The sequence below is a fragment of the Solanum verrucosum genome, unplaced genomic scaffold (assembly GCF_900185275.1).
Source record: "Solanum verrucosum unplaced genomic scaffold, falcon-dt-bn FXZP01000039.1, whole genome shotgun sequence".
NCBI lineage: Eukaryota > Viridiplantae > Streptophyta > Magnoliopsida > Solanales > Solanaceae > Solanum > Solanum verrucosum.
The window spans coordinates 1,231,636-1,259,336 of NW_026020242.1; the positions used below are offsets into that span (position 1 = coordinate 1,231,636).

Consider the following 27,701-nt stretch of genomic DNA (forward strand, 5'->3'; position numbering starts at 1 on the left):
AGCACTATCACCTCTCCTATTATATATATATATATATATATATATATATAGATTATTGATGTAAAATGACCTTTAAAATATTGTGTTTCATCAAGTTTATGTGTTCAGTAGACAAAGTCGTAAGTATAAAAATCTAGTTTACAATACGACCAAAGTATTAGGGTCTGTTAGACCATTTCACCTATTATACATTAAATATATATGTATGAAAGGTAATGTATAAAAGAGGGTTTAAAAATGTACTTTTGTTATTTTATATTTCATCGTGAATAAGTTATCATAAGATTAATATTACACCCATAAATAAAAATACTTATCTCAATTATAATTATTAATCATGAAATTAGTTATCCCACATTTTATAACCAACTAAAAGTAGTAAAAACTTATCTAATTAAAAATACGGAAAAGGGTCAAAATTGCCCCTGAACTATGAGATATAGACCACTTATACCCTCTGTTACATTTTAGGATAAAAAATGCCCCTACCGTTATTCTAAGAGACCACAATTACCCTTAGGACTTAACAGAAGTGATTTGGCAAGCCACATGGCACTAAATCCGCCACCTAGGCTTGCTAACTAGGATACCCACTAAATTTTTTGACCCAATTAATAATTCAGTCCTAACCCATTTTTGTTGGATTAACCCACAAAAATATAAAAATCTTTTGCTTTCCCTACTTATTTACAACTTCATCAATTAGCTATTACTTTGATTTATTCCCTTCTTTTTTATAACTTCATCAATGTACATATATGTTTGCCTTCATAAACTTTGGGACGTTTACAACTCCTTAAAGAAGCAACATATTAGTGTACCTTCTCCTTGTCAATTTTGGCGCAACATATAATATTGGGTTTGAAACAGAACATGTAGACTGCAGATGGAACGGTCAGTTCAACCTCATAGCTACAACCCAAGCTTGAGGTATAAAGACGACCATGAAATTTCGCTTTAGCTTTGAAATCAATCCCGATGATCTTGAGAAAGCAACGAAATTTTGCTTTGATTAGGACTAACGTAATCGATCAACTGAAACGAGAGGTAAGCTATTTCACCTTCATAAACTTGAATCAAGACACCCTACTGATTGTCAGAGTAGGTCAAAAACACTTGCTCTTTCTTAGTTGAAATCGTGGTGTATCAAGTTATCATAGTAGTGTCCATTCTGCTATATTTAAGATCGTCTAAGTCCAATTTTAGATGAACAATATAAAGAGTAGTACTGCATCAATTGAGTAATAGAATATTGAAGGCCAAAAGATCATCAAAAGCAAAGAGCGCAAAAAAACTCTAAGGTTCAGTAGCTACAATATCTTCATCACTAACAACTCCAACTGTTAACTCGCCTCCTAAGGTGTTAAACCTTTCTTGGAGCAGGCAAATCTTGAAAACTTTACAAGAGACTCAAGTATAATACTGCATTAACGATTAAAGGGTGTAGCAAAAATTGAATCTTTTTTCTTCTTGGCTGTCAAGATTTTACAAATAAAAAGGGAGGGATTTTTTGGGAGATACATACAGGTGACGATTCAATTTTCAATTGTCTTGACAGAACTTTTAGGGGAAAATTATAAAAGAAATCAAATAAGGAAAGAAGTTAAATTAATGAGATAATGAAAGAGAGCTCAGGTGCTTTTGTGACGAAATTAGAAATTTTATTAAAAGTATAGTTTGATTTAGGATATTTCCATTAGAGGTGGATCGAGTTAAAATTACATGGAACTTCACGATAGACGTCTCTGTCTGTCTGTTTCAATAAAGAGACAGAATCATTTATATGTATAACAAGAAAACTATAGAATCTTTGCAGCATGATGACTTTCGCAGTCACTTTCACTGCATTTCCTAGTTATACACTTGATGCAATCTTCCTACCCTACTTAATACATCTATCAAGCAAGCGTAGTGATGATCACTCATACGAGAAAAGTATATATATGTGCTTCATCAACTAGTCCAGCGTGACTACAAGCTTTCAAAAGCCTAAAAAAAGTAATTCCATCAAGCCTGACATTAGCCTTCTCCATTTGCTCAAAAAACCACAAGTGCCTGCCCGTATGCGTAACGCTAATATCATACTACTCCAAGCAACCACATTAGTGAGAAACATAAGATGAGCTTTCACCCGGAACACCCGCAAGCCTTGATTAATCCACCCCTGAATTGTGATCTGGATCAATATCATTCCTTGTCGAATATCCATGAATCTGTTCGATCAAATACGCATCCGCCATAGCAAAACAAACAGGAACAAAGTTACCAGATGCTTTCGTTGTCCATAAGATCAGATCAATTTCAGTCACTGACTTCGGCGGCTAAAGAATTCTCCAGGAGAGCAACACAAAAAAAAAATATAAAGGTATTCATACCATAACAACAACTTAACTGCAGCAAGCAACAATATAATTGCTAATCACCTGTCAAATTTCAAAAATTGGCCAAACAACAATACTGTAATTCAAACCATAACAGTTAACACCTTAACTAACCCAAAACAGACCAAGAACCTGAAACAAAAACTGGCCAAACAAATATTCATTCAAAACAAAGCTTCGATTCAAAATAAAACATAAGCAGTTGTGTATTGTTTACATCCATAACATAACAACAAAATAAAATAGTAATGCCATTGTTTGCACTTGCCAGATCATACAAAAACCAACATTTCGGTATCTCAATTTTTTTTTTTAACAGAAGCTGACATATACTTAATACTTCCAACTACCAAGAGTCTAAATTTGGGATCTTCCATTTGCTTTCTTGGTCTTCAACTTCCCCACCTTCTTCTCTCTTGCCCTTTCCAACTGATTACTAGTCATAGCTTCTTTTCCTTTCCATGTGACTTTAGTGGGTGAGTAAGGCAAATATGTAGGCTCACTCACTCCTCTATGATCACCTCTGAAAGTGATCACTCTATTGGCAGATCTTGTTTGTTGGTTCTGCCTCATCTTAAGCCTTGTTAACTCTTCAAAAATTATACGAGGCCTTAAAATAGGATCACTTTCAAGTTCTCTAGTAGGACCAAAAGGTTCATATTGTCTCTGTCTTGGTGCATATATGTCACTTTCAAATCCTTCTTGAGTTAGTTGAGGGGCTGAACTATTGACATCAAAAACTTCTTCATCTTGTTCTGCCTCTTCAGTCCTGCCCCTCTTCCTCTTAAGACTTGAAATGCTGCCTTCCTCACTAGCCTAAAATATTTTTAAATAAGTCATTAAATTAGTTCATATGAACATTATATAGCTAACTTTTAAATTAAAAAATTGTTACCTTGCAAGACCTTGCATTGTGAGCTTGTGAACCACACTTGCTAAGTGTCATCTTAGTTCCTTTTCTTGAGTGAGACCACTCTCCAAATCTTTTGATTGCTGCATTTTTTTCTCTATCTCTTTTAAATTTTGGCCTTCCAACAGTTTTTACAAGATCAGGTGGGTCCATGGCATGTTCTGGCAATACTTGCCAGAATTGTTCACCTCTCATAGGCAACAACTTGGCCCCGTATGTTTTAAGATAGGCTTCTTTAGTGTACCACCAACTTATTTCATCTCGAGGCTCAATATTTTTGTAGCGCAATGCTTTGATGGCATGAGGGCATGGGATGCCAGTCAACTACCAAGACCTAAAATGAAAAGCAATAATTAGTTCGTGTGAATATTACATAATCACAGTTACATAATAGTCTTAATTAATCTATTTACCTGCAACTGCACTTCTTCTCCACAATATTCACTATGTGCCTATCTTCACCCTCAGACACTTCAAACCCAAGGTCCCCATTAAACTCAAGCTTGCATAAGTTGGCAATCTTACTGTAGGCAATGAACAATTCCATACACTTAGGACTGTGTTTGTAATGAATGTTCCATGTTTCTGCCTCTTTTTCCTTCTTTCTCAACCTGTTCATTATTTTGTCTCTAATCTCTTCAAGCATCTTCAAGATAGGCTTGCCTCTAGGTACCAAGATCCAAGAGTTGAAGGATTCAGTGAAATTATTATCTACCAACTGATTTTTGCACAAAGTATCAAAATATGTTCTGCACCATTTTTGTGGTGGAAACTTGACCAAATCTTTAGCAGCTTCCTCTGATAATGCACCAAGAGCATTCAATTGGTCCTTAAAATCTTCTTCATAAGTACACCAAGCAGCCCACCACATAAGTTTCTTCATCTTTCCGGTCCTAAATCTCTTCATCCAATTGGCCTCAACATGTCTTACACAATATCTATAAATAATTAGAAGTTCATGTTAGTTAGCAAAACCAAGATAGCACTTAAAAACATCTTAATAGTACCTATGGTTTGATAATGGAAGGACATTTTCCACTGCATTCAGTAATCCCTGTACATGTCAAACCAATTAGTACTTATAAAAAACTGTATATTATTAGGTTACATAAACACAAATTAGTACTTACCTTCTGCATGTCAGACATAAATGTGATGCTATCACCATTCTTCAGATTCAATGACTTCTCCAACAACTGTAAGAACCATGTCCATGTCGTAGTGGTCTCCTTATCCACTATAGCCCACACCAATGGATAGAAAGAGTTATCGCAGTCTTGTGCCATAGCCACCAGTAATTGCCCCTTGCATTGGCCCTTTAAAAATGTCCCATCAAGTCCTATGAGTGGTCTTAATCCTTCTTTCCATCCAACCTTCATTGCATTAAAACATATGTACATTCTGAGAAATTTTCTTTTTCCTTGTACCATTGCATCTTTTGATAAGTTAATCACCACATCACTACTGGGATTAGTCATTCTAATCTCATTTGCATACGCCTCCAATCTGTTGTATTCATCCAAAAAACTGCCTTGCATTTTTTGAAGGGCCATTCTCTTGGCCCTTTTCAACTTTGAATCATTAGTATTTAAGTTGAAATTATCCATCAAGTCTTGTTTCATATCCTTCAGCGCATACTTGGGATTATTCTGAACTTTGCTTTTGAAATAATGGGATAAAGTGTTTGTGGTAGCTCTAGGATTGTGTAATGCCTCTTCACAGTTGTGTTCTTGCTTAAAAGTCTTAAGTTTATATCCTGGACCTTTACCATCAAGTGAAACAAGAATTGCAAATGGACAACCCTCTATGCATCTGTATCTTAATCTTTTTCGGTCACTTTTTGCAACTTTCAAAGGTTTTTTAGTCGCCAGGGCATATAAATTACAAGTTTTCCTAGCATCATCTAAGTTCTTAAAGGTCACATTAAGAAAAAGGTCTTTGTAATGACTTAGATTAGCATTGACTTCCTTGTTTTTTTGCATCTTAATGATCTCTAATTCATCAAAGTCATACTCACCATCTGAAGTAGGATCAACCAAACCATCATCACTTTCTGACTCGGCGTCAGTCCCATACTCACACTGAACATGATATGTTTCACTATGATTGATAATGTTAGGGGCAAAAACAATTTCTTCATTATCATCAATAGTAAATACATGAACTACCCTAAACGCTTCAGTTAGTAACTCCTGAAGTATCCTAATTCCATCAGAATCTTGAACCAAAAACAAATTTCCAGAAGGTCCTTTTACAAGTACTTGTTTAACTAATACAAAACTCAAGTTATTTTCAAACACCTCTTTTATGTCAATCAAATTTAGGTGATTGGAATTAAAGGCCCTCAAAGAATGAACATACCTCTCATCATATAGTAGGTGAGGTTTTAAAGTCCATTTACCTCCATGGTGAAATAAAAGATCAACATTCATATCTTCCATATTGAATTTTCTGCAAAAAAAATAGCAAAACATAAATATATAGGACCCCACATTAATAAACTAAGCACATATAAATAAGAAAAAAGCTTCTAACAAGAATAAAGTGACTTTTATAACATATAAAAACAAAGCAAGTGACTTAGCAGTAAAAAAACACCAAAAAGAGGGATTAAACAATACTTAGATTGGGACCACACATTCAGATTCGAGAATAAAAATCTTAAATTATTTGAATGTAGCCTAAATATCTGTCAATACCAACATAGAAACAGCAAGAAGGGACCTCAAAACAAGATAAAAGACATACAAGACTTTAACTCCTCCTGACAGATCAAATCCCAACACATGTAAAATTGAAGGAAAAGTAGTATTTTATCTCAAATATGAAGAATCATCAGAATATACATCAATATATACTAAAATATTGGCAAACCAATTTTGCATATAAACCCTAACTTCAAAATACAACTATGAAAAATGTTTAAAATCCTACTGTAAGTAAACAAAAAATCAGTTACATACTGAAATAGAAGAGAATTTACCTTCTAGATCGAGATTCCAGAAGAAAAGATTCTTCAAGTGAAATATGTTCTTCAAAAATTTCTCCTTGGTGAATTGAATAATGAAAATGGAATGAGGTGAAAAATATGACGTTTCCCTCCTAAATTTAGTGGGTGGGTCTAATAAAAATGGGTTAGGGTTGAATTATTAATTGGGTAAAAAATTTTAGTGGGTATCCTAGTTGGCAAGCCTATGTGGCGGAATTAGTGCCATGTGGCTTGCCAAATCACTTCTGTTAAGTCCTAAGAGTAATTGTGGTCTCTTAGAATAAGGGTAGGGGCATTTTTGATCCTAAAATGTAACAGAAGGTATAAGTGGTCTATATCTCATAGTTCAGGGACAATTTTGACCCTTTTCCGTTAAAAATATAGCACAAAAAGACCCCTTAAGTCGACTAGGGTCAAAAACTTTTTGAAAGGAGCTTTTAGTAAGACCCGTTCTATACCAACAAAAAGAATTGCCACGCCAACGCCGCTTTGAATGGTTGAGTCGTGCGTCGGGCGACCATTGTTTTTAGTGTTGGGTTCTGCTTGTGTTGCTGCTACCAGGGCTAAGCTGTCAATTCGGTTCCGCTCTAAAGTTTCTTCCGTTTTCTCCCTGCGAGCTATGGCAAAAACCACACCGTCGCAGTCGCCTTCGCCGCCGACGCCAAAGAAACTGAGGCACGATATGGAGTTGTTCGGGGACGTTAGAGTAGACAACTACTACTGGCTCCGTGATGACTCTCGTTCTAACCCAGAGCTCCTCTCTTACCTCCACGAAGAAAATGCTTACACAGATTCTGTAATGTCTGGTGCGTATTACTTTCTCAAATTCCGAATAATTATACTCCTATGAGAAATCTGTCTCAGCCTTTAAATTTAATTATAGACAGAAGATAAATAAATAAATAGCATCAAGCAGCTGCAGGTTGCCCAAAAAAAATTGAGAGGAGACTGAGTAATATTTCAAACTTAGGTTTTTGAGTTTGTTCCAACATTGTTTCAAATTTTTATTCTCTGTATGACTTAGGAATTGATCTAGCTCAGTTGGATTTGTTGTTCCTGATTTGGTTGGTAGGAGGTCAACTGTTCAAAGATTTCCAATATCTAATATTTTAAGTGACAGGCTCAAAATTCAAATTGCTTATTATGTTAACCCTTGTGTTTCAAATGATGTTGTATATAATTTTTAAAGTTTGTCCACGAATAAAAGTCCCATGACACCGTTTGAAGCAAGGTAAATTTGCCCCTGCATTATTACTTTATAAAATAAAAATAAAAACTGCCCCTGCATTTGTTACTTTTGTTCATGAAATATGTATATTATAATACTCTTGCATGTTTTAGCTCTTGGTATTGAAATGTTTATGAAACATAAATTCTATAGATTTGAAAATCAGCTTGGATTAATTTTAAAGTTGATAATTTCTTATAGGTAAATTTTCTAACTTAATAACTGCTAGAATGGTAGCTAACACCATTCTTTGACTTATTCTTTGATTGATTATTCATGATATTTTTTTATTTTTTTGATATTGGAGTTAAGTCCCACGTCCATATAATAAAGATGTCTTTGGATGGATGGATTTAGTCCTGGTATTTCAAATTCGTAAGATTAAATCCCTTGCACCTCTTTGGATATTAGTGTCAAGCCCCAAATATATAAGACGTGCTGTGCTACCAACACATGACCATCTAAACCTTGCCGAGCGAACCAAAATTGAATACACCTTCATTAACTAACACACAAAGGAATTCATTTTGAAGGTTGTAAGGAACAACACTAAGTTTGAGATAAAATGCCCCCCTAGCACTTTTCCCGAGGATATTTCGTTTAACCTTTCTTCAATAATATTTGCCTTCCAAAGGGATTTTCCTACCGCCTAGGCCGAACAAGCATCAACCCCAACAAAAATTTCTTAGCATATGTGGTGATGGACGGCCACACAATTTTACTTTGTAATAGGTTTTGAATCATATGATATTACTAGAATGCATCAAGAACAGAGGTATGATATGACTGGACAAAACGAGGCAAAACATGATTAGAAGAACTTATTTTAACCAGAAGACAATGGAGTGGATATGCTATGCTTTGAGGGATGCCTCGAGTGTGAAAGGGAACTCAGTGTGCCTGTTACCATTCTCAAAAAAAAAAAACTCAGTGAGAAGATTAGAAGTTTCAGGATCATTTCTCATAGTTCTTTTGTGGAAGAAACTACAACAAACAGGCTATATATAAACATCATAAGCAACGAAGGGAAAAAGAGATCAGTAATCATCATCCCTGAATTGACATTCAATACAAGATGGACATTACTGTTGAAGTAGAAAACATTTATTACTTTGAGAAATAGAGGAGAAAAATATTATCGAATTGTATTTACATTATTACACTGAGCCCTATTTATAGACATTACATTACAATATTTTCCATGTAGATTACTATATACAATCCTATTCCTATTTCTATTCTAACAATTACAAAGCCTAGAGGACAATTACACATACTCCAAAAACTACTGAGTAAGATCTTCCATATCCAGAAACTGTCAGAAGAAATAAATAGACATAAGGAAAATAAATGAAGCTTCAGTCCAGGAAAAGAAGGGGACCGTTCAAATCTTTCGAGGACCCAGTTCAACTCAGTTCAAACTTTAGCAGGAATGTTGTTGGTAGTCTTCCTATAAAATCACCAATATCCCCACTTTATCAGAGATTCGTTCGGTGGGCTAGTTACTCTTAGAAGCAACAACGTGGACTCAATATCTACGGAATGGGTCACAATAGATTCCTCTTTGAGTTTGGTTCAAAGACAATGTCAAGAAGAGAATGGTTTTGGAAGCTTCATAAGTTCAAGTTACGTGGACTTGATAGTACTTTTGGAAATTTTTTCTCTCTCCTGGGAAATGGGCCTATCTTTTCATCTCTCCTATTTATGCTGTCAGTGATTATTACATCAACATTATGGTTGAGAAAATCCTTTTTGATAGCCCTCTGGTACAGGGTAATCAAGAGCAAGTATGAGGAACTGAACACATGGGTAACTAAAGAGGTCAATACCCCCTATGATATTAGCCTTTGGAAATCCATTAGAATATTTTGGCAAATTCTAAGTAATCAATTAACGGTCAAGGTTCGAAATGGCAAAAAAACAAGTTTTTGGGTTGATAAATGGATGGGTACTGCGAGCCTTAAAGATCTCTTTCCTAACATCTTTGTTTTGGCTCAACACCAACAGAAAACTATTGCTGAAATGTGGTCACCACAAGGATGGAATATGATCCTTAGAAGAAACTTGAATGACTGGGAAATTCCCCGAATGATTAAACTTCTCAAGCTACCGGAGAGTTCCCGAGGAATCCAAATAGGTGAGGATTATTTGTGGTGGCATGGGGATACATGGTGAAGGAAGGATATAAACTAACAAGTCTTAGGGAGAATCAAGTCTTTAAATGGCCTTGGAAGCAAATCTGGAGAATCAAAGTGCCACAAAAAGTGGCATGCTTCACCTGGCTGCTAGCCAATGAAGCAGTTCTGACATTGGACAATGTGGCCAAGAGAGGTATATCTCTATGCAACAGATGCTCCTTATAGTAAGACACCTCTTTCTACACTACAATTTCACTGACCAACTGTGGCAAATTTCCTTAATCTCAAAGGCATTTCCTGGAGTATGCTTAGTAAGATTGATGAGACTCCTTTCGGTTGGGAGGAGGCTGGAGTTGGGGCTACAAACAGTGAAAGATGGAGGATGATCCCTGCTTGTATATGATGGACTATATGAACAGAGAGAAATGATAGATGTTTTGAAAATAGGAACAACAACCTGCAAGAAGTCAAGCTTAAATGTATTTTGTTGTCTGTTTTTGGTGTACAAATGTCTACTCCAATGAGATTGAGTTAATCATAGATGTTTTAGGATCCATCTAAATCTTGGTTTAGCTTTGGAAAGACTATAACCTTCTTCTTCTTTTTTGTAAATATGGTTTTTCAGTACTAAGGTAGTACTGACTGAAATACAATTGTTACTAGTGTCAAAAAAAGAATCCTTTTTGTTTGAGGAGATAAATAGTTCGAGTTTGTTGATAAGCGAGGATTTTGACAGATGGTTCATACTTATTGAACGTAATAAGAGATTCATTAGCAGGTTAAAAATCAACCAAAGGAATTTGCGTTGGGTTTGTGAAGCACTTAAGCAAGTTTCACTTGTTACAGGGGATAGCTGCAGGAGATGGGCAAGAAGCATACATTCATTCACAGAGTTTTTTAGAATTTCAATATTTACAGTCTTTTCGTAATGGTGGAAGCTCGGCTCAGAGAAGATCTTTTGTCTTCTGGGGGAAGGAAATGATTAAAGATTTCATTTAGCTGAGGTCGAGCCAAGTCATATATGGAGACTGCAAAAATTCTTAAATAGACAGAAATTCAGTAGTTGCTACAAGGAGTTTTAAAACAAAGAAAACATCTCCTGTGGAGCTTGATAACACCCAATTCCTCTGTAAATATCTCATTGGTTGTTTTAGTGGCCCCTTCAACATGCGTCCGAATCCATAGGTGGTACAAAAATGGTTCTTAAATAGGTGGAAAATAACTGCTGGTCTTAGGGGATCGACCACAATCAGTTTCCATTCGATCTTCCATCAGGCAGGAAGTTATCAGAGCAAAGGCTTGGACTAGTTCTGGAATGGAAGAACACTATTGCTGGAGTGGTGGTCTCCCTAACGGGATTTGAAGTGACGAATCATAGAAATGAGAAAAGATGGATTAAAGCTTTTGGTATTTCTCTACGCGGTTGGAGTTTGGACACATCTATCCGTTGGTGATCTATGTGGTGGCTATGTCAGAATAGACGATACAAAAAACAAAGCACAAATGTTTTGGGCTCGTATCTATGTTGAGAAACTAAAGATTGAGATACCAGGGACCTTGGATTTGGTCGTGGGAATAAGAATTAACAATGCACAGATTCGAGTATCTAAAGATAAAAATATGCTAAGTTGAGGGTCTTGTGTCGTAGGTCACAAGTTCGAGCCTTATGGCTAGCAAACTATGTTCAATATTCAAGTGGAGAAGGATAGAGGGGCGGCGGACCCATCATCCCCCAAGTTTCGAAAGCTGCGCTTGACCCAAACGGTTTTCTCTAGACCGATTTCTCAGAAGATGCCCCTTAAATAGGCAACCTTACCAGTGCCTTTATTATTACTTACCACATAACAATTCTTACATTTATAGTTTATAAATACTCCTCGCATAACAATCGCTACATTATTCTTCGTGGATCAATAAGTTGCTCATTATCCGATGCAAAAACAATGAATTGGTCATTTTTTTTACAATCATTGGATAGAAGGGAAAGACAAATAGTGAAGATGCATAAAAAATTGCTAGTTTATTACACTATAATTCATGCATTACTAGTCCTTGAGCTGAACAACACCTATGTTTTTTTTATTTTTGAAGAGATCATTAATAGGCATTAACGTAGATGCAAAATATTACAAAAGTACAGGTAGTAATGGTAGTTCCAATACAGAAGATTGGCTAAGCTGGCTAAAAATACCACAAATTTAGCTGGGCAATTTACAGGGTTAAGGAAGTTCTAGCGGAGAGATTAACTAGACATCTAGCCTTCTGAGGTATGTGTTGGAGTTGAGATTCCATTAAAACACCTGTGATTCGTCTCATTCTATATGCACCAAAAAATAGTCGCTGGTATAATCCTTCATATTTTTTAATGGCTTTATCAACTCTACAAAACTTCCAACATTCATAAGATTCTTTTGGTGACTGAGGCTGTACCCAACATAGTCGAAAAGTAGACGAAAAAGTTCCAGTCCTACTGCAACTGTGCAATGAAGAAATAGGTGACTGGTAGATTCCAGTTTTTGCTGACTCATGTAGCATCTATAAACCAGCTGAATGTTTCTTTTGTTGAGATTGTTTCGGGCCATTTAGAACTGTACTGGCAAAGAAAATCACCTTTTGAAAGTTGATCAAGGAAGTGGAAGAAGAATTTTTCTTTGATTTGTTTTCGAGGGCCAACTTTCATTTTAATTATGGGGTAGGCTAGTTTTTAGTTTCTATTGCTTTTGTACGCATTACCAGTTAACAGTAGAAGGATCAGTTTCTGGGCAGATGGAATATTAATTAAAGCACTCACTTTAGCTTTCTTTGTGCAAGAGATGCTAGAACAGTAGAAGGCTAGAATGCACCAAACTTGATCTTTTGAGTTTTTTCTGCAATGCTCGTATAGAAGTGTTGTAGAGCCCTTGCACCAAACTCACTTTAGTAATAAGCTTTCTGTAGTGTCCAGCTTTTTAGGTCAAGATTCAACTTCAAGTTCCATTACACGTCAACTGTATCATCCACCATACTTTTTGCTACTATGCCTTTGAAGAACTAGTGGTGATGATCTGAAGTCTATGAATTATTTTAGAGTTTGAGCTATGGGTGTTTTGTCAGAGCACATCCAAAGTGTGTGTGAAGGAGATAGAGAGGCGAGTAATTTCCTTGAAATGTTGAAACTGATAATATTTCCCTTACTGTGCTACTGATTGATTATAAAAGTGTTCTGCTCACTATAGTCTCTAGAAATTGTGAATTGCCTAGCTTCTTATGAATGTCATTGTAATGCTTACATGTTTTGAAACAAGCAAGAGGTTGAAGCTTGAGAAAACTCTACTGCCTTTACTCCGTTATTTTATGTTCTTCAACTGCATGCATTTTGGGAAGTTCTTTGAAAGAAAAATTTGCATCTTGCAAAAACCAAAAACTTCTAAAATGCTCTCAGGCACATTTCCCAAAAACTCTCTCTCCTACTTCCTAGGAGAGAGAGAACCCTCTTTCCGGTAGCTCGCCTGAGAACTACCATCTCTCTTCTTCTTTCACAGCTATCCCCGTCTGCTATAGTTTACTTCATTTTCTTTTCTGTTCCTGCTCTCCAACAGACATGGGGGAAAACAGAATATATTTCAATGCGGGATTCAAATCGTTTGATATTACAAGATGGAGTTCAGATGGATCTGTTTGGTATGAATGGGTGGAGAGGAGTCAAAGGATGATGAGAAGATCAACTGTTAGCAGCAAGGTGATGGAATGGATATGTTTCTTGCTAAGAGAAGCATCAACTGATCAAAAGAAGAGCGTAAGGAGGTGGACGTTTGCTGACAGAAAAGAAGAGTACTTTTGTACAAGGAAACATAATGAATATGGGAGATATATAACCATTATCTTCTTAAATGCTGGGGGAAGATCAGTAATTATCATTCCGGAACCAGTCTTGAATGCTGGATGGTACGACTTAGCTTTTAAGATAGAGAATTTCATTAAATGCTCCAAAACACAGGTACTAGCCAATACCTCAAGACTAGCAGAATCCAACTATCCATATTCGAAGGCTGTGTGTGATAGTAAATGGATTTCAAAGGGCCATCGAGAAACAAAGGTGGCAAACACAGCCGATAGGCAAAAGGATGGACTGTTGAAGAGGTGCCTCGTTGGGTATCTGGCCAAGGCAATTAAAGAAAAACCTTCTCTATCTGAGATCAGAAGATGGTCATCATCTGAGTGGAAGAAGACCTTTGGGGTCTAACATATATGAGCTATATGGAGATATGTTTCTTTTTGAATTTCCCAACAGGTTCATGGCAGAACAGACACTGCAAGGCCAATGGAAGTGGAAAAACCTAGGTTTTAACCTAGAATGGTGGAGTCCGGTGCTTGGTTGCCTTCCAAACACCACGATAATCAAAGAAACTTGGATCAAAGTCGTGGGTGTTCCTCTACACCTTTGGACGCACCAAGTTTTCAAAGAAATTGGACAACTTTGTGGTGACTGGACAGCTACTGAAGAGGAGACAGAGTTGGGGAACCACATGAAATGGGCGAGGATTTTGGTTGCAAATGATGGCAGAAGCATACCACAAGAGGTGTCAATAGCGCGAGAGGGAATCAGATACCATTTCCCTATATGGGCTGAAAGCAAAGTGAGGTGTGAAATGTCGCTGGAAAAGGCTTGTTGTACCACTGGAGAAGACAGTCCACTGGAAAATCTAGGTTAAACTTTGGACCAGAGGGTAATACAAAGTAATGTCAATCTCTGTGATTCAGTAAAAAAATCCCTTAAGGGATTTTTGTACAGAAGAACAGGTGGGGAAGGTACATATGACAGCTGGAAAGGGGGAGTTAAATAAGTCATGTGAGAGTCACATGCCTTCTTTAATGAAGAACTCAGAATTGGGCCTACAGAGGCCCAAGGAAGGGTATTTAATTGAAGTGGAAGTGGAAAATGGGCCTGATCAGGCAAGTTTTGTTATTTTTAATAAAATAACAAATTCAGCTCAGCCTATACTCAATAGAGACGGACTTCTTGACGACATGGAATCCCACATCTCTCTTCCAGTCATGCAAGACATAGAACAGAAATCGGAGACTCCATTTTTCCTTCTAAAAAACTTCTACAAATGTCTTCCATTTTTTCCAGAAATGGATAACCAACTTTTTTTCAGAATGGGGGTGAAGTCTTTTGATATCACAGCCTCTTTCTCAGGCACAGATACCTGGTTTGACTGGGTAGAGAGATCACGACTAACTGTGAGGAGGATGTCAATTAGCAGGGGAGTTCTTTTATGGCTGTGCAAAAGGTTGCAAGAAGCCTCGGGCAATGAGGGGAAAATCTTTAAATCATGGAGATGCAGAGACATGGCAACCTACATTTACTGCACTCAGAAGTTCAATAAATATGGTCGTTACATCTCAATAATAGCTGTTACGGGCCAGAACAGAACAATCATCATTCTTCCAGAGAATCAATTTAATGAGGGGTGGGGGAGACTGGTCCACAATATTGAAGATTTTATTAATAAAGTGTCAAATACACATGGCACTTTTATTACAGAAGGGGATACAAGGTGGAACACTATAGTGGGGGGAGCTAATTACAAAAAAGCTATTACAAAACTTAAATGGGAGCAGCGAATGCTTGAAGCTAGAAAAGAACCCATGAACGTGGCAAAATTTGTCGGTCAGGAGGATAATGCTCAGCTACGAAGATGTTTGGTTGGGAGATTCATTGGAGGAGAAGATGCCCCAACACGCAACGATGTTAGAAAATGGGCAGTTCAAACCTGGAAAGGAGTACCAAACATCCAGGTGTATGACATGAGTGGGCTCAATTTCCTTTTTGAGTTTCAGTCAAGAAGAGCAGCAGAACATATTCTGATGGGAGAATGGAAGAGACAAGACCAAATTCTCAAACTGGACTGGTGGCATCCAACAAAGGGAGTTTTTCCTGATACAACAAAATTCGATTGGTACTGGATCAGGGTCTTGGGACTTCCTCTGCATTTATGGAACTCTGAAACAATGAGAAAGATAGGAGACAAATGTGGAGGCTGGCTGGAGAATGAAGAAGAAACAGAGCTCAAAAACCACTTACGGTGGGCCAGAATCAGAGTTAAAGGGCCTAGAGAAAAAATCCCACCATCCATAGAAGTCGAGGACGAAAACCTAGTTTTCTCAATGCCGGTATGGTGTGAAGAACCAGCAACCTACTGGAAAAAAATACTGGAGAAGATGACTGTTGAAACCAGTGGCCAAGGAGAGAGGTCAAATCCTAGTATATCTAGAGCTACAGAGGATATTCACCAAAAAGGGAGAGAGGATGCAGAGAGATACATTTCAGATATCGATGTATACAAAAAAGGAGTGTCCTTTGCTGACACAAGGCATGTGACCACAGTTGGGACCTTTTCAAGAGAGAGATTGAAGTGGGTTGGGGGTCCCAGTAGCAGTAGAGGACAGCTGGAAAAAGGAGTAAGGGAAGAAAGAGAAAAGACCCCTTCAGTTTATTTAAGTGGTGGGCCAGATGGTGGAAAGTCCATTCCTTCTAAATCAAATAAACAGAAGGATAAAATAGATCCAAAAGAAATGGGCCCAGAACAAAAACAAAAGCTCTTCACAGAGCCTTTTGTTGAGCTCATTAGTATGTCAAATTCAGAAACATGCCGCTGTGCTAACTTCGTCGAATTCGAAGGTGAGGGAGAACTGGATGGGACAGGAGTAACAAGAATGGAAAAAAGGGAGAAAGCGCAGGACAATCAATTACAATCACATGCAAGAATTCAGGAGGAAGGGGGATCAATAAGGCAGAACAACCCAACTCAAATTAATGGAGAAGGAGAGATGGATTTTTCAAACTCTCTCTTGGTTATGTACACAGAGCCAGAACCTTTACAGGTTGACAATAGCACACATGAGGAAGACCTAGCTGCAAATGCCACGGAATGGGTCCAAGCGAACATGATAAAATTAGGTCAACAATTTGGTGTCGATTTTAAAGGATGCAAAAAGGAAGCGTATACCATGTTAGCTAAGCTAGACCAAAGGAGGGAAAAGGAGACTGGAAAAGGGGAGAAGATGAAGACAATAAAATCTAACAATGATGTCCCAAAAGAGGTGAGAAATCTGTTCTTTGATATGAATTTAAAAAACGGGGAACCAAGATCTAGTGGGAGGGTTTTAGCTCTAACCAATCAATGAGAGTGAAAATAATCTCATGGAATGTGAGGGGGCTGAATGGGAGTGATAAAAGGGACACTGTTAGGAAACTAATACATCAGTGGGAGGCAGATATTTATGTATTAGTTGAGACAAAGCTAGAGGGTAATATTGATGGATTAATACCGAACATATGGGAAAATAGATGGATGGGAGAAGTTCATAAGGAGGCAATGGGGAGCAGTGGGGGGATTGCAATTTTGTGGGATAAAAGGGTATGGAAGGGGGAACTGGTGGAGATTGGCAGGCAAAGCTTAACTGGGAAATTCACAGGGGTAAGTGAAGACTTCAGTTGGAACATAACTGCAGTATATGCTGATTGTAGTAGAGATCAGAAAGGTGCTGTGGGAGGAATTGACAGCCATCAGAGGAAGGTTTGTAGGACCATGGATAGTTTGTGGAGATTTTAATGTTACTAGATACCCATCAGAGAGAACAAACTGCCGCAGACTTAGTGGTGCTATGACAGATTTTTCCTCTTGTATTGAGGAGCTGGAGTTGATTGATCCTCCTTTATTTGGAGGATCTTATACTTGGAGAAGAGGGGACAATCAAACGAGTGCTTCAAGAATTGATAGATTTCTTCACTGTGCACAATGGGGGGAAAGCTTCATTCACATCAAACAAAATGTCCTACCAAAAATAACATCTGATCATAATCCTATTATGCTAACATGTGGTGGTTGGGAATGGAAAAAATCTTATTTTAAATTTGAATCTTGGTGGTTGGAGGTAGAAGGATTCAAAGACAAGGTAAAGGAATGGTGGGATTCTTTCAACATTGAGGGGAGAGCAGGATATATATTAGCTGAGAAAATGAAATTGTTAAAGGTAAAGATGAAAGAATGGAGCAAAGAAAACAAAGGTAACTGGAGGCAGAGAAAAGAAGACATTTTAAGTCAGATAGCAAACTGGGAGATAATACAGGAACACAAAATGCTTACTGATGATGAAATTTTACAGAAGGCAAATTTGGCCATGGAGTTTGAAGAGATAGCCAAGAAAGAGGAGATAGCATGGAAACAAAGATCCAGGGTACAATGGTTGAAACATGGAGACAAGAATACAAAGTTTTTCCACAGAATCGCCACCTCTCATAAGAGGTTCAATACTATGGAACAACTTGATATAGAAGGTACCATTGTGAAAGATCCAGCTATGATCAAGGAGGCTGTCCAAAATTTCTACATAAATTTATACAAGGAAGCTGAACACTGGAGGCCCGATCTGAACATTCAAGATGTTAATATGATAACTGGAGAGGAACAATTATGGTTGCAAAGACCTTTTGAGGAAGAAGAAATCCTAGAAAGTATTAGGATGTGTGCTAAGGAGAAGGCTCCTAGACCGGATGGCTTTCCAATGATTTTCTTCGAGACTTTTTGGGAGGTTTTGAAGGACATAATTAACACCCTATCACATTTCCACTCCAATCAGAATTTTGAGAAAAGTTTTAATGCAACATTCATTGCTCTAATCCCTAAAAAGGCTGGAGCTTCAGAATTAAAAGATTATAGGCCAATCAGTCTGATAGGAGGGGTCTACAAAATCATAGCTAAGTTACTGGCAGAAAGACTTAAGAGGGTGGTGAGCAAACTGGTCAATAAAAATCAGATGGCTTTCATAAAAGGGAGACAGATCATGGATGCTGCATTGATAGCAAGCGAGTGCATAGATTCAAGGATGAAAGGTGGAGTTGCGGGTGTATTATGCAAGTTAGACATCCAGAAAGCATATGACCATGTAAATTGGGCATTTTTATTGAATGTTTTGAGACAAATGGGCTTTGGCAGTAAGTGGTTAAAATGGATAGAAGTGTGCATTAAAACAGTCAAGTTCTCAATACTAGTAAATGGTGAACCTGTTGGCTTCTTTGCATCAGAAAGGGGGCTGCGACAAGGTGATCCACTGTCACCTTTTCTCTTTATTCTAGCAATGGAAGGTTTTGACAGTATGATGAGAATAGCTACACAGAACAGGTGGATTAAGGGTTTCCAAATAGGAGACAGAATAGGGAATGGAAAGGAGATCAGCCATTTGCTATATGCAGATGATACTATCATCCTTTGTGAGCCAGAAGCCGAACAGCTGAACTACATCAAATTGATTCTGATCTTATTTGAAGCAGTATCAGGGCTAAAGGTCAATTAGGGGAAAAGCAGCTTGATTGCAGTCAAGGAGTTGCCTCATATTCAAGGATTGGCAAGCATTCTAGGGTGTAAAGTAGAGAAATTGCCGACAACCTACTTGGGAATGCCACTAGGGAGCAAACATAATGCTTTGGGGATATGGGATGGAATTTTGGAAAAAGCAGAAAAAAAATTATCAAGATGGAAGGCTCAATATCTATCCTTGGGGGGTAGAGTGATCTTGATAAACTCTGTTTTAGATTCACTGCCAACTTATGTTATGTCGTTATTTCCAATTCCTCCAATAGTTATCAAAAAGCTGGACAGACTGAGAAGAAACTTCCTCTGGAAAAAAGGCAAAGAGGGAGAGGGCAAGGGTTACTATTTAGTGAAATGGAATACTGTGATGCTAAGCAAAGAAAGAGGGGGACTGGGTATTAGAAATTTGAGAATCCAAAACAAGAGCCTTTTGATGAAGTGGTTGTGGAGATATACTAGTGAGGAAGGAACCCTATGGAAGGAGGTGATAGTGGCACAGTATGGGGAATTGAACCCATGGTGTACAGAGATAGTGTCAGAACCCTATGGATGGGGAGTATGGAGGTCAATCAGAGCTTTATGGAACTCTATGGAAGAAAATGTGTTTCTCAAAATTGGAAATGGCAACAAGATCAAGTTTTGGAGAGATGGATGGATTGATCAAATTCCTCTAAGTGAGTCATTCCCAGATCTTTTCTCAATTTGCAACAATCCTGAAGCCAAAGTATGTGAATGCTGGACAACTCAAGGCTGGGACCTATCTTTCAGAAGGCTATTGAATGACTGGGAAGTAGATAGAGTGGCTTCTTTCCTGGGAAAATTGGGGGGGAATCAATCACTAACAAATGCACCAGATAGAGTTATTTGGAAGCACAACAAGGATGGCAGATTCACAGTAAACAGTGCTTACAAGAAAGGCATACAAGTTGGGGTTAGAGGCTACCATCATCACTGGAAGAGTATTTGGAGAGGATTGATCCCCACCAAAGTGATATGCTTCACTTGGTTAGTCATCAAAAGAGCCTGCTTAACTCAAGAAGTGCTGCAGAAGAAAGGAAAGCAACTAGTCCCCAGGTGTTTCCTGTGCAATTTGACTGGGGAAACAAACAATCACCTATTTTTACATTGTAAATTCACTGCACAGATCTGGGAGTTGTTTCTCAACATCACATGCTGTAGCTGGTCTATGCCAGAACACACCTCTGATCTTTTTAAATGTTGGATCAGAAGAGGGGGTAGCAAGACTCAAAAGAAGTGGTGGAAGCTAATACCATCATGCATATGGTGGTCAGTGTGGAAGGAAAGAAATGGGAGATGTTTTGAAGATAGATCTAATTCCATTCACAAAGTAAAATGGAATTGTTTGGTATCTTTACTTTTTTGGTGTAAACAACTTTGCATAGAAGATGTAGATCAAATTATAGAATTAATAGGGAGCTTGTAATTTCGCTTAGGGCTGTAAATTTTGAAGGTGGCCAGCATGTCCTTAATGCTGAAGAATACAACTTTACCAATGTTAAAAAAAAAAAGACATAGAACAGAACACTTTGCACGAGATGATAGTGGCGAATCAAAGTGAGAAATTGGTGGAAAAGCCTCTGCAAATTGCAGAAGAAACAACTACACAAAGAAGTTTTGAGAGGGGATATGAGAAGGGGGGGGGGGGGGGGGGAGGAAAGCCCATGCACAATTGCTGGTCAAAGATCATTGACTTCTATCAAAGAATGGGAGATCGAAGAGGCAGAGCCTTTGCGCACACAACAACAATTAATTACAGAAAAAGAGAAGGAAGTGTTCTGCGTGGGTGAAGCAAAACATGCTGAAACTAGGGAAATTATTAGGGGCGGATTTTCGAGGACATGAGGAAGAGGCTATGGAACAACTACTATGTAAGAAGAACAGATTTAAAGGCTCTAAAGAATTAAAAAATTTAGTAGCCTTTGATGTGAAATTCAAGAGTGGGGGGTGTAGAGATAAGGGGAGGAACATCGTGGCCATTACATGATGCAATTCAAACTAGTATCATGGAATGTAAGGGGCTTAAATAGCAGGGATAAAAGGAGGGTAGTCAAGAACATTATGGGGGATTGGAAAGCTGATATAGTTTGTCTACTAGAAACTAAATTAGAGGGGGATATTACAGGATTGATAATGCAACTATGGGGGTAGATGGATTAAAATGGCATGTTTGGAGGCAAGTGGAACTAGAGGAGGGATAATGATGCTATGGGATAGTAGAATTTGGAAAGGTGAAATACTAGAGATAGGTGCATACACTCTTACTTGTAAATTTGAAGCACAATTGCAAGATTTCACTTGCCATATAACAGGGGTGTATGCTCCTAACTGTTATGTGGAAAGAAGATAAGTATGGGAGGAGATTGGCTCAATCAGAGGATTAATAGAAGGTCCCTGGGCAGTTTGTGGAGACTTCAATGTGTCCAGATATGTCTCGGAGAAAAGGAACGGTGTTAGAAGAACAAAGGGCATGAGGGAGTTCTCTGATCTGATTGAAGACATGAATTTAATTGATCTCCATCTTGAGAATGCTAATCTCACCTGGTTCAAAGGGGATACTGGGAAAATAGCCTCAAGAATTGACAGGATATTGGTGTCTCAAGAATGGGATGACTCTTTCAATAATATGAAACAAATTGCACTCCAAAGAATAATGTCGGATCATTCTCCGATTGCAATTCTAGGAGGTTCCTGGAAGAAGAACAAGAGTTATTTCAAGTTTGAGAATTGGTGGCTTGGCACTGAAGGTTTTATTGATAGAGTGAAGGTGTGGTGGAGTTCTTTTGATTACCAGGGGAGACCTGACTATGTCCTAGCTTCCAAATTAAAAGCCTTGAAACATAAACTGAAAGAATGGAGTAGAAGTGAGCAAGGAAACTTAGGTCAACAAAGGAAGAATGTGCTAGAGAAGTTGGCTACTCTGTACAACATTGCTATAGCCAGAGGCTTAACAGTAGAGGAATCAATGGAGAAGGCATCCTTAATCATGAACTTTGAGCAGCTAATCAAGAATGAAGAGATCTTGTGGAGACAAAGATCCAGATCCCTATGGTTGAAAGAAGGAGATAAGAATACCAAATTCTTCAACAAGATGGCTAATGCACACGAGAGATATAACAACATTGACCAACTTCTTGTTCAAGGGAATCTGATCAATGATCAAGAAAGGATTCAAGGGGAAATGGTGGAATTTTACCAAAACTTGTACTCAGAGAATGTCCGGTGGAGACCTGCCAGCAACTTCACAAATTGCCCAAGGCTGACAGTGGAGGTAATGGAAGATTTAGAAAGGGGATTTGAAGAGGAGGAGGTACTGGAATGCCTAAAACAATGTGCAATTGATAAAGCACCTGGTCCAAATGGGTTTACAATGGGGTTCTACATCAAGTGTTGGGAAGTGGTAAAAAATGATATCATGAAGACCTTCCAGAATTTCTACGAGCAAGGAAGGTTTGAAAGAAGTTTCAATGCTACTACCTTCATAGCTCTTATTCCAAAGAAGAAAGGTGCTAAAGAATTAAGAGACTTCAGACCCATCAGTCTGATAGGTAGTATTTACAAGCTATTCTCCAAAGTGCTTACTGAAAGGTTGAAAAGAGTGATGGCAAAGCTTGTGGACTTACAACAATTGGCATTCATCAAAGGGAAACAGATTATGGATGCTGCCCTCATAGCAAATGAAGTAATAGACTCCAGGGTGAACTTGAAGAAACCTGGAATCCTATGCAAATTAGACATTGAGAAAGCATATGATCATGTCAATTGGGGCTTTCTTATGGATCTGTTAGAGAAGATGGGATATGGATTTAAATGGAATCAGTGGATTAAATTTTGTATCTCAACAGTGAACTTCTCTGTACTTATTAATGGTTCACCAACAGGTTATTTTAATTCACAGAGGGGCCTAAGACAAGGTGATCCTCTATCACCCTTTTTGTTCCTCTTAGTCATGGAGGGACTGAACAACATGATTAAGACAGCAAACAGGGAAGGTTGGTTAAGAGGATTTGAGGTTGCTAGAGCTGGAAGGGATAGCTTGAAGATAACTCATCTTTAGTATGCAGATGACACACTTATATTCTGTGATGCTGAAGAAGAGCATCTGAAAATACTGAGACTGATCTTGGTAATATTTGAAGGAATGTCAGGTTTACATGTTAACGGGAGGAAAAGCTTCTTATACCCGGTTAATGAAGTGCCAAACATGGAAATCTTAAAGACAATCTTAGGGTGTGAAGTGGGTGCTCTACCGACTATCTACCTTGGATTGCCTTTGGGGGCCAAGTCTATGTCTATGGAAATCTGGAATGGGGTGATTGAGAAATGTGAGAAGAAGTTAGCAAGGTGGAAGTCCCAATATCTCTCCATGGGTGGAAGATTGACCTTGATAAACTCTGTGCTTGATGCACTTCCAACGTATATGAAGTCATTATTTCCTATCCCACCAGGAATCATCAATAGGTTGGATAGCATCAGGAGGAAATTTCTATGGCAAGGGAACAAAGACAAGAAGGGTTACCACCTAGTCAAATGGAAGGCAGAGATCAATGAGAAAAGATTTGGGGGATTGGGGATCAAAAATCTGCTTTAAGAATGAGATGGCTATGGAAATATTCAAATGAAAATCGAAGTCTATGGGTTAGAGTCATTAAAGCTAAATATGAGGAGAACGATAATTGGATGACAAAGGAGGTCACTACTCCTTATGGTGTTAGCTTATGGAAATCTATCAGAATTTTGTGGAATGAATTCAAAGTTAATACCATAGTCAAAGTGGCAGATGGAGTTAAAACTGTCTTCTGGAAGGATGATTGGCATGAAGCAGGCAACATGGAGACATTATTCCTAGATATTTATAACTTAGTTTTACATCAACAGAGCACAATAGCAGAATTGTGGACACCTCAAAGGTGGAATTTTGTGTTCAGGAGACACCTGAATGATTGGGAAATACCAAGAGTAGCAAAATTCTTCAGCACCATTGACCAATTCAGTGGTTTGAAGGCTGGACAAGACATCCTACAGAGGCAGGGAAATAGTAACGGGACTTTTAAAGTAAATGCAGCCTACAGGAAGATGAACCAACCAAACCAGCTGCTACTTCGATGGCCTTGGAAACACATATGAAAAGCCAAAATCCCACACAAAGTAGCTTGGTTTGTCTGGTTATTGGCTAAGGAAGTAGTGCTGACACAAGATAACTTGATGAAAAAGGGGATCCCTTTATGTTCGAGATGTTTTTTTTTGTGGGGAAACTGCAGAAACAGTGGTTCATCTATTTATACATTGCAAGGTCACAAGTCAACTATGGAGATTATTCCTATGTCTCAAAAACATATCTTGGTCCATGCCAGGGAAAATCACAGAAGCATTACACAGTTGGGAAGAAGCAGGAGTTCACGCTAAAAACAGAAACAACTGGAGAATTGTACCTGCAGCTATATGGTGGACAATATGGAAGGAGAGGAACCTTAAGAGTCTTTGAGAATATGGAGAATACTATAGAACAAGTCAAAATGAATTGTATTTTGACTTTATGTTTTTGGTGTAACCAGATATACTCTAATGATATTGTCTCTATCATTGATGTCTTAGACTCATTATAAGGATAGGATAGTAGATTTTCAGTTCTTTTGTAAATATGGTTTCAGTACAACCCATGTACTGTGTTACAGAAATAGAAACAGTTACCTATGTCAAAAAAAATAATTTGCATCTTGCTGATGTGCAATATATATATGTAAAACAGTAGCAGAACATAATTCCTTTTGTAGCATACTTGCCTCCATCTGAAAGCATTTGTTCGTTAATTTGTTCTCAATGTGTCTTTACACTATCATGTTCATCAATTCATTCAAAATTGCTTGGAGAAGGGATTATAAACTGTCTGACCACTTTACTAGGGACCAAACAATTAGAGGATCATATTTATACCGAGATAAGAGGAAGAATTAAAGAAGATGACATATCTGCACCCATGCGGAGAGGATCATACTTTTACTACACGAGGAACTTGGAGGGTAAGGAATATGTCCAACATTGTAGATGCTATGTGCCTACAAGTGGAGCTCCAACATCTGTTTATGATACGATGCCAACTGGACCTGATGCTCCTTCTGAGCATATTATCTTGGATGAGAATGTGAAAGCTCTAGAACATGCATATTACAGTATTGGTGCTTTCAAAGTAAGAACATGTCTTCTGTGCAGATTCTTATTGCTATTCCATGTCTCTTGTAGCTTTATAGCTTATCTTATTTCATCATGATTCTCCTGTCTTCAGGTCAGCCCAAATAACAAGTTAGTTGCATATGCAGAGGACACAAAAGGGGATGAAATATACACTGTTTATGTTATTGATGCAGAGTCTGGAATGCTGGTTGGGAAACCTCTGGTTGGTGCCATTACATCATATCTCGAATGGGCAGGTGATGACGCATTGGTTTACGTCACAATGGATGAGATCCTTCGACCAGACAAGGTTTGGATTTCATTGGAGCCATTGGATATAAGTGATTTAGTTTCCTCCAGTAGCATCCAGTTTCCAACTTTGTCTGGTTTTTTATTATGATATATTCTTTATGCTCCATAGTTGTAATTCAGTTTGGTAGAATGTCTTATGCTAATAATAATGTCCAGTGCTGTCCAAATAGAAGCTAATCCTCCATCCAAAGACGGATTCTTAATAGAAAAAGTTGATTGAAGAGATTTAATAGAGTTGTTGAAATCATTGAGGGTATTGTTTGTCTTTGGCATGCTTATCGTGGTGAGCCTTAGAACTTATGTTTTCTCTGTTTGTCAAAATAAGTACCTCTACCTACATATATGTTCTACTTGCTAAATCATTTCTGTTGGCTTTATAGCTAGTTTTATGGATTCGTCTGGTTGAAATTTATCTTACTTTTGCTTATCCAGGTTTTCTTTCTTTTGATTAATATTAGTTTTGACAGGTCTGGTTGCATGAATTGGGAACTAACCAGTTAGATAACTCTTGCCTTTATCATGAAAATGACGAAACATTTTCTTTGGATCTTCAAGCATCTGAGAGCAAGAAATATTTATTTATTGCATCTGAGAGTAAAATTACCAGATTTGTCTTTTATCTAGACACTTCAAAACCTGAAAATGGATTGGTGGTATTAACATCACGTGTGACTGGCATTGACACATCAGCTAGTCATCGTGGAAATCATTTCTTCATCAAGAGGAGAAGTGATGAATGTTTCAATTCAGAATTACTTGCATGCCCTGTGGAAAACATATCTGCTACCACTGTTCTCCTTCCTCACCGTCCAAGGTAATTATTAAAGAGATGACCAATTTATTGACAGTTCAAACAACTTTGCAGGAATTATTTTGTCTTCTAATTGTCAATTTGTATGTCTATCATTGATGTTTTAGATTCATTATAGATAGAGGTGGTAAAATTCTAGAGTTCTCTTGTAAATATAGTTTCAGTGTAGCACTGTTTTGGTTCTTTGAGATCATGCTCTGTTACCAATTTCAAAAAGAAGAAAAGGTAAGCAACTAGAAGCTTCTTTAAAGATTTTCACAGGTTAATATCATTGCTGAATGTGCAATGAACTCGAGAAGTCTATCACGACCTCGATATCATTTGCAATCACCATGTTACACCTACAAATCAGTAAAGAGATGCATCTGTACTTAATAGTAATTACAAATTCAAACTGGAGATTTGCAACATTCATGCAATAGAGCCGTAATGCACCGAATCCATGTGTGCTAACCTAACATCATCGTACATACCTATTTGAACCTTCAAATCATGAATCTAATCTTGTTTACTCAAATTGTTGACTTTGGTCAACTCTAAGTACTTCAAGTTTGTAGTTCAAGTGATCCAAAAGTCTTTTGATATCTCTTGAGCGTAGATTTTCTGCTAACTTACCTATACCTGGGTAAAGTCCTGTAAATTTTTGGAAAAAACATAAGAAATGGGCAAAGGGGTTGAGAAAGCTATTCCTCTTCTAGTCTATTTTGTGAGTACGAAATATTATGGAGCTATTTCATGATTATGGCTCATTAAATTTGGTTGTCATGCAGCATTAAGCTCCAGGACATACAACTTTTTACCGACCATCTTGCTGTTCATGAACGTGAAAATGGTCTACCCAGAATTACTGTATATCGCCTTCCTGCTGTTGGAGAGCCACTAGAAAGACTTCAAGGTGGTCGTGCTGTTGATTTTGTTGATCCTGTATACTCTGTTGATCCATTAGAATCAGAATTTGAATCCGGTGTACTCAGGTTTTCCTATAGCTCAATGAGAACCCCACCTTCTGTATATGATTATGATATGGACACAGGGGTTTCGGTGCTGAAGAAGATTGAAACGGTGAGTCACATGAGATGTTACTTATGATGATAATTTGAGTTGGTTTGTTTTGAGTCAGTGTATTGACTCATTGAAAAGTAGCCTTTTCTGCCTTTGCTTTTGTTTATGAGTACACTTTTTACATCAAACAATGCTCTACTTTTCTTAACATTAAACAAGCTTTACTATCTCTTAGCTTGTAGCTTTTTTCCTTTTACTCTGATCATGTATTTTAACCATTTCCTTAATGTCTGTTTATTTTTATTAAGTGAACTTAAAATAAACTTCTAGCATCTAAATCATATTATAGAAGCAAGTGCTATTTCATTTTACTCATTTTGGCATG

At 37.7% G+C, this 27,701-nt stretch overlaps 2 protein-coding genes across 2 annotated transcripts in view; one reads left to right on the top strand and one right to left on the bottom strand.

Moving 5' to 3' along the window:
- Nucleotides 1-3,700: 3,700 nt before the first annotated feature.
- On the bottom strand, nt 3,701-5,732 carry LOC125832893 (uncharacterized). The gene is made up of 3 exons (XM_049512075.1): nt 4,422-5,732; nt 4,299-4,345; nt 3,701-4,229 (listed from the first exon to the last, which is right to left on the bottom strand). Exons 1-3 carry the CDS (start codon nt 5,730-5,732, stop codon nt 3,701-3,703), a joined length of 1,887 nt encoding a protein of 628 aa, XP_049368032.1.
- Nucleotides 5,733-6,689: 957 nt separating this feature from the next.
- Nucleotides 6,690-27,701, top strand: part of LOC125832883 (uncharacterized) — a 43,698-nt gene continuing 22,686 nt past the window's right edge. The window contains exons 1-5 of the mRNA XM_049512069.1: nt 6,690-7,086; nt 24,924-25,207; nt 25,304-25,501; nt 25,971-26,317; nt 27,085-27,376. Coding sequence (XP_049368026.1) covers nt 6,774-7,086; nt 24,924-25,207; nt 25,304-25,501; nt 25,971-26,317; nt 27,085-27,376 — 1,434 coding nt within the window. The 5' untranslated portion in view covers nt 6,690-6,773. The remainder of the gene's footprint in view (nt 7,087-24,923; nt 25,208-25,303; nt 25,502-25,970; nt 26,318-27,084; nt 27,377-27,701) is intronic.